Source organism: Heterodontus francisci, chromosome 2 (assembly GCF_036365525.1).
Source record: "Heterodontus francisci isolate sHetFra1 chromosome 2, sHetFra1.hap1, whole genome shotgun sequence".
Classification (NCBI taxonomy): Eukaryota; Metazoa; Chordata; class Chondrichthyes; order Heterodontiformes; family Heterodontidae; genus Heterodontus; species Heterodontus francisci.
In genome coordinates this window covers 10285202-10293409 of record NC_090372.1, presented here as the reverse complement: position 1 = coordinate 10293409, position 8208 = coordinate 10285202, and the positions used below count along the sequence as shown (strand labels likewise).

General features: G+C 43.7%; 1 protein-coding gene across 1 annotated transcript in view; it reads right to left on the bottom strand.

The window, feature by feature from the left end:
• Positions 1-205: 205 nt before the first annotated feature.
• Positions 206-8208, bottom strand: part of LOC137379176 (CUB domain-containing protein 1-like) — a 77342-nt gene continuing 69339 nt past the window's right edge. Inside the window, exon 9 of the mRNA XM_068049889.1 lies at positions 206-2385. Within this exon, the coding sequence (XP_067905990.1) occupies positions 1986-2385 (400 nt within the window). The 3' untranslated portion in view covers positions 206-1985. The remainder of the gene's footprint in view (positions 2386-8208) is intronic.

Genomic DNA, 8208 nt, shown 5'->3' with positions numbered 1-8208 from the left:
ACTAGACCAGGTGCTGGAAGGTAGGATTAGATTGGGCGGCTAGTTTTTTCAGCTGGCGCAGAAACGATGGGCTGAATGGCTTCTTTCTGTACTGTAACTTTTCTATGGTTCTATGGGAGTCTTTGTCCCTCGAGAAAAATAAACTGTGAAAAAGAAACAAGTAAATAATGAATAAAAAAACTTTATTAAAATGTTTCAAACACAATTGCAAGCTGTAATTTCAAATGTTTGTATTTTCATACTTTTATTAGAAAAACATGACTGTAGTGAGCCCCATCTGGTGATTCGCGGACTCACAGATTAAAGCATATTTACACATCTATCCTCAAAACAAGTACTTTGTACCATAAATAAATTACACATTCCCAAGTTCACTTAAACCCACATCCCGTCCACTTATTTTACATATTCTATTTACACAAGTTTGATTAAAGGGGGGATATGACTGTAATGAATTGTACAGAATAATTGCTTGAGAAGGCAGTAGGCAGCATGATTATAAACAACATAAAACAGTTCAAACTATCAATGTAAGATCAGGGGCTGTGAAATGTCATCCAATGGATACCACATTCGGAGAGCAGAATGTCAAACACTCCTAATGTACACAGTTGGTTTAAAGTGCATGAATGCTGATGGCACTCATCTAAAATCCTCTCTGTGCTAATTTTACCAGAGGTATTATCCAGTTTAAAATAAATGGGTTTCACTAACAAAGCGGACCAAGGCATTTCAGTTGATTGCATTAAGCTGTTGGTGCCCTGGTAACTCACCATATTGAGCTCAGGGCCAAATGTGGCTGCTTTGTTTTGGTTTCCATTCAAGATGATTGTAGCCAGTGAGGCTTGCAACACATTGCAATTCTCGTACAGACAGACATTCTGTATCAAGGCCTTACGTAAGTGCCCTCACGTACTTGGTGGGCTTGCTGCAGAATTCCATTAATAGAGGTCCACTCAATCTAGTATTTGGGGAATGGAAAGCGGCACAGGGCTCCGGAGGAAGAAGAAACTTAAAAAATGTGGAAATCAACAACACAGCAGAAACTTTCCATTTTTCTATCAGCAGTGCCAATAGGCACAGATCATAGACACACAATAACCTGAAGCACACAACAAATTCAAGTACATTCAATTTACGAAGTACGTGCACCACAAAACACAAGACACTTCAGGTGAAAGAATTCCATGTAATTTTTGTAAACGTTTTCAATCAAGTACAGATAATTTTTGGGACAAAAGGAACAATTTTTTTTTTTTTTAAGTAGCCAGTTTTATTTTAACCTGCCTCCTGTACAGCTCACTAACTGTGGAAAAAGCATTCAGCTTTGGAGAGACAAGAACCGTACCCTCACGATACTTAATTGCCCAAGTCAGTTGCCAATTCAGCCCCACGTGAACTGGGACCAGCGGAAATGAAAAGCACGAATGCAGTGCCTGGTCCTGTGGCTCACCTGCTGCTGCCTGAAGTGCGTCGTTACTGGCTACTTTATCGAAAGTGGGTTTAGGGACGGATTTTCCATCTTGGATAGTAAGGGGAATGGAGTGTGAGGAAAAAGAATGTCATCATCGACCACTGAATGAAATGTTACCTTCAACTGACCACAGTGATGTTCATTGTGACCAAGGATACAATGGAGGGGAGGTATAAAAGGAGATAGACGTTATAGGTTGAAGATGCTTCTTTATTTCCAAACTCTAAAATATTCATCCGTTCTGAATGTGGAACAATGAATCATGTAAACTATGCCAAATGAAGGAGTGATGTTCTGGATGATAGCCAGTGCTTGTGAAACTATACCCTAGCACAGGGAAAAGTAAAGTTGGAGAGGGAAAAATATGTCCAAATAAAAAAGCCCCAAAATGTTGCCAGATTCAAAGGGTTAAAGCCAGGGAGGCACAGTCCATCAAAAATAGAACTGATTTGTTTGTACAGAGCAGCTGCTATAAACACACACACACACATTTTGTAAAATCTGACATCTGCTATGAACTGGAATCTTTTTCACCATTCCCAAGAAAAGTGACCATCTCCCCATTGCTCTTCTCCACATCTTGCTTCTTTACTGAAAATGTATACAGGTCATTGGACACCATGGGCACGGCCTCTGGACTGGCACTTTTGGACGTAGCGCTGCGGGGAGGAGGAAGAGTAGGTGGCACGTTTCCCATGGGACCCTCGAAAGACCGATACACGTCCACCTCTGGGATGGACAACATTCTCGATTTATTGAAGTAATCAGCATAAACACGGTCCTCATCAATCACAGCGTAAATGTGTGAGTCATTGTCCTGTCTCCTCTTCCCAAACTTCTGCCTCCGTCCAGGCATATGGTTGTTCACACCGGGATTATAGATGCCAAGTGCAGGCTGACGTCGCCTTTTCCTGTGCAGGGTGAGAATAAAAAGCCTTCATATTTGAGAAATTTCTGATGCCCCTTTCCATGCACGTTAAGATTTGACAAATACAAGACATAACCAGAGAGATGCACATCTATGCAGCCATCTTTGCAACTCAATGGGCTACCAAAATTGGAGATTACATTTTGAGAAGAGTAACAATGGTTTTGTCTCATGTCGAACTCCAGAGAATGTGCAGAACTTCTAGCACAAAAAAAAGGGTAGGTTGGTTGGTGGAAATGTTCAGATTTTGGACCCTGACCCTAACCTGCCCACCACTGGGTTTTCCCGAGACAGGACAAGGGCAGCCAACCTGCTCCCAGGTGGTGGGTTGGCAATTTAAATATGTTAATATCTGGTAGACTCTGGTTTAACCTACTTTCCAGCCTTTAAAGGGGGGCGGCCAGTTTCCCAGTCCGCAGGAAGTCTGGCAGCTGAAGTGAGGTGAGGATGGCTTCCGGGAAGGTAAGTGCCTTTACAGCACTGCTTGTGGGCCGGAAAGAGTAGGGGTGTTTTCCACTGACCCCCACCAAGCTCTCAGGCCCATCAAACACCCTCCCCCCCACCCCATATAAAAACCACATGGTCGTGGGTCAGACCCTCAAGGGTCAGATACCCTCTCTGGTATTGGACACCATCCTCCCCCAGCTTTAAGGATTGATCCTATCTGCTCCTGTGGCCTGCTCCGGAGGGTTTCCCGCCCAACTGGATGCCAAGTTTGTCAATCAGGCTGACTATCAGATTGGGAACTCTATCAGGACTTATGGGGAAACCTGAACTTTCCTACTTGAAATTCTGACACCTACACAACCCACCCCTGATAATATCCAGGACTAGCTTTATATTTGAATCTCAGATTGGAGAATTTCATGAATGTTGCTTTAGAGGCAACTAGATTTAGTATCGAGTTCTAGAAAAAAAAAACTTTTAAAAATTAAATGCACAGTCCCCTAGACACCAGAAGGGGCAAACTAAACAGAATAAGATAATGTCTGTTGGATCTTTGTGAAATATAAAATAGATAATCTTACTAAAGAGCCAACTATTTTATGCAGCTGCACCATTGGAAACGTCTCAAAATGCATCAAATATTTATTTCAACTGTACCAGTAATTTGAATGATGTAATGTTTCAGCCACTCTCCCATACCCGTCCTTCTATTAATGACCTTGTGCAGGAAACTATAATGAAAATAAAGTGTAGGCAGAGCACAATAGAAAGATCTAACAAGTTGAAAAACATTGGAAAAGTTATTGAAGTGATAAATCAATGCTCACCATTCGTTAAAGAGCATGAGTATCTGAAACTGGTTAAAGGTCGAAGGATTAAAGCAAGTGCAGTGGGAGCAGTTTGTGGAGTTGGCAGAGAGATTAAACGCATCAGCCATGTCAACTGAGACACCAAAAAGGAGGACGTCACCCAATGTCGTTTATGGCAACAGCTGACCTTGTCAGATGCTGGGCGATCCAGTTTTACAGGATCAGTGACGCTAGAAACAGCACAGGTTTCATGCATTAATTCAGAGCAATTCCATTGGAACAACAGTAGAACAAGGTATGCTGATAGCAACAGATGCCAAATTGAAGGGATTATGTGGAAAAATCAAGCAGATGGAGAAGTTAAATCAACAGTTAAGCTTTGGTGACAAATTAAGCATGAGAAAACCACTGCCACTAGATATTTACACCAGTATTAATATTTTTTATTCTTTCATGGGTTGTGGGCATCGCTGGCAAGGCCAGCATTTGTTGCCCATCCCTAATTTATCTTGAGAAGGTGGTGATAAGCTGCCTTCCTGAACTGCTGCACTCTACATGGTGTAGATACACCCACAGTGCTGTTAGGGAGGGAGTTTCAGGATTTTGACCCAGCGACAGTAAAGAAACGGCGATATAGTTCCAAGTAAGGACAATGTGTGGCTTGGAGGGGAACTTGCAGGTGGTGGTGTTCCTGTGCAACTGCTGCCCTTGTGCTTCTAGGTGGTAGAGGTCGCAGGTTTGGAAGGTGCTGTTGAGGGAGGTGTTGCAGTATATCTTGTAGATGGTACACACTGCTGCCACTGTGAGTCAGTGATGGAGGGAGTGAATGTTGAAGGTGGTGGATGGGCTGCTGATCAAGTGGGCTGCTTTGTCCTGGATGGTGTCACACTTCCTGAGTGTTGTTGGAGCTGCATCCATCCAGGCAAGTGGAGAGTATTCCATCACACTCCTGACTTGTGCCTTGTAGATGGTGGACAGGCTTTGGGGAGTCAGGAGGCGAGTTACTCGCCACAGAATTCCCAGTTTCTGACCTGCTTTTGTAGCCACAGCATTTATATGGCTACTCCAGTTCAGTTTCTGGTCAATGGCAACCCCCAGAATGCTGATAGTGGGGAATTCAGCGATGGTAATGTTGTTGAATGTCAAGGGGAGATGGTTAGATTCTTGTTTGAGATGGTCATTGCCTGGCACTTGTGTGGTACGAATGTTACTTGCCACTTATCAGCCCAATCCTGAATGTTGTCCAGGTCTTGCTGCATATGGACATGCACTGCTTCAGTATCTGAGGAGTTGCGAATGGTACTGAACATCATACAATCATCAGCAAACATCCCCACTTCTGACCTTATGATGGAGGGAAGATCAATGATGAAGCAACTGAAGATGGTTGAGCCTAGGACACTATTCTGAAGCACTCCTGCAGTGATGTCCTGAGGCCGAGATGATTGGCCTCCAACAACCACAACCATCTTCCTTTGTACTAGGTATGACTCCAACCAGTGGTGAATTTTCCCGGATTCCCATTGACTCCAGTTTTGCTAGGGCTCCTTGATGCCATACTCCGTCAAATGTTGCCTTGATGTCAAGGGCAGTCACTCTCACCTCACCTCTGGAGTTCAGCTCTTTTGTCCATGTTTGGACCAAGGCTGTGATGAGGTCAGGAGACGAGTGGCCGTGGCGGAACCCAAACTGAGCGTCAGTGGGCAGGTTATTGCTGTTTAAATGCCGTTTGATAGCACTGTCGACGACCCCTTCCATCCTTTTGTTGATGATCAAGAGTAGACTGATGGGGTGGTAAGTGGCTGGATTGGATTTCTCCTGCTTTTTGTGTACAGGACATACCCGGGCAATTTCCCACGGGTAGATGCCAGAGTTATAGCTGTAATGGAACAGTTTGGCTAGGGGTGCAGCTAGTTCTGCAGCAAAGGTCTTCAGTACTATTGCCGGAATGTTGTCAGGGCCCATAGCCTTTGCAGTATCCAGTGCCTTCAGCGATTTCTTGATATCACGTGGAGTGAATCGAATTGACTGAAGACCGGTATTTGTGATGCTGGGGATCTCAAGAGGCCGAAATGGATCATCCACTCAGCACTTCCGGCTGAAGATGGATGCAAATGCTTCAGCCTTTCTTTTGCACTGATGTGCTGAGCTCCCCCCATCATTGAGGTTGGGGATATTTGTGGAACCTCCTCCTCCTGTTAGTTGTTTAATTGTCCATCACCATTCACAACTGGATGAGGCAGGACTGCAGAGCTGTGATCTGATCCATTGGTTGTGGGATTGCTTAGCTCTGCCTTGTGCATACTGCTTCCGCTGTTTGGCATGCGAGTAGTCCTGTGTTGTAGCTTCACCAGGCTGACACCTCATTTTGAGGTCTGCCTGGTGCTGCTCCTGGCATACCTTCCTGCACTCTTCTTTGAACTAGGGTTGGTCCCCCAGCTTGATGGATATTGATTGAGTGGGGGATATGCTGAGCCATAAAGTTGCAGATTGTGTTTGAGTACAACTCTGTTGCTGCTGATGGCCCACAGCGCTTCATGGATGCCCAGTTTTGAGCTGCCAGATCTGTTCTGAATCTATCACATTTAGCACTGTGGTAATGCCACACAACATGATGGAGGGTATCCTCAATGTGAAGGCGGGACTTTCTTTTCATAAAGACTGTGCAGTGGTCACTCCTACCAATACTGCCATGGACAGATGCATCTGCAACAGATAGATTCGTGACGACAAGATCTAGTAGGTTTTTCCCTCGTGTTGGTTTGCTCACTACCTACCGCAGGCCTAGTCTGCCAGATATGTCATTCAGGACTCGGCCAGTTCAGTCAGTAGTGGTGCTACTGAGCCAGTCTTGGTGATGGACATTGAAGTTGCCCACCCAGAGTACATTCTGTACTAATGGATCTGCTGCTGAGTTGCTGACACTAAGTCATATCATAACGCTGTTTTACAAGGACAGGACATATCACATGATGCATAATATTGTTAAGATGAAGAGGTATGTAATCTTTTTACATGTACATGTTCTGACTGTGAGGTCAATTAGGGAGCAATTTTCTTAAAGCAGAAAAGTCAGTTAGATATCAGAAGTAACCAGCAGTTATACGAGTGGCGTTCTTTAAAAAAAAATGCTCCATGTATAACAGAATTACTTCAAAACGGTTTCATGTACAGTAGCTGATCTCCTGGAGCATTGCTCATAAGCCAGAGAATACAATGATTGTATGATGCTAGTCCCACTCTGCCATCCTTTCCCTGCAGCCCTGCAAATTTTTCCCTTCTAGTTGCTTATCGAATTCACTTTTAAAGGCTATGACTTCAGGCAGTGCATTCCAGATTGTAACCACTCGCTGCGTAAAAATGTTTTTCCTCATTACACCTTTGGTTCTTTTGCCAATCACTTTAAATCTATGTCCTCTGGTTCTCAACCCTTCTGCCAATGGGAACAGTTTCTCTCTATCTACTCTGCCCAGACCACTCATGATTTTGAACACCTCGATCAAATCTCCTCTCAATCTTCTCATCGCTAAATAGATCAACCCCAACTTCTCCAATCTATCCATTGAAGTGAAGTCCCTCAGAACTAAAACCATTCTCGTAAACCCTTTCCTGTATCCTCTCTAAAGCCTTCACACCCTTCCTAAAGTTTTGTATCTGTATCAAAAAAGTGTGACATCTCAATCTCGCTGACAACATGTTAGTAAGTTACTAGTGGATCTCCTATGGTGCTGCTCACAGTGGGGTGGATGTTATACTGCTTGATAAGGACATTTCACCATTGTAAAGCACAACGTATCATCCTGCTGCTGAGTTGAAGCTATGTCTAAGGTAGCAATGTATAAATGCTGTTAAATAGAACACTAGGCGAGGGTTAGATTTAATTGCTGTCTAGTTGCACGTCTGAACTGTGGTTTGTTTTCTTTACATATTGAGAGGCTGTTTACCCTGAACTAGGGGGCACAGTCTCACAATAAGGGGTTGGCCATTTAGGACTGAGATGATGAGAAATTTCTTCAGAGGGTTGTGAATCTTTGGCATTCTCTACCCCAGAAAGCTGTGGATACTCAGTTATTGAGTATATTCAAGACTGAGATCAATAGAATTTTGGGCACCAAGGGAAGCAAAGGACATGGGGATTGGATGGGAAAGTGGAGTTCAGGTAGAAGATCAGCCATGATCTTATTGAATGATGTAGCAGGTTCGATGGGCCGTATGGCCTACCCCTGCTCCTATTTCTTAAATAAAAGTCTAATTGGTAACATCAGTCAATTTGGTGTCAATTAAGTTAATTTCAAGTGTTAGAATTCTTAAAAGAAAGTCAGAATTATAATGAAGAGGAAATGCAAACTATATGTACACACCAAGTACTAGTTTCCTTGACAAGCTGTATAGCAACTGGAGTCAATTTACAAGGCGTGCTTGGAAAGAGGCAGTTGAAATCGCGATGCTGTTTTGGCTACTGAGAAGATCTTTACAGTGTTCACTGGGACCCTCTGCATGCAATGTCCTTCAGCTCTAAAACTCTTGGCAAACCTTCTGCAGTTGTCGCT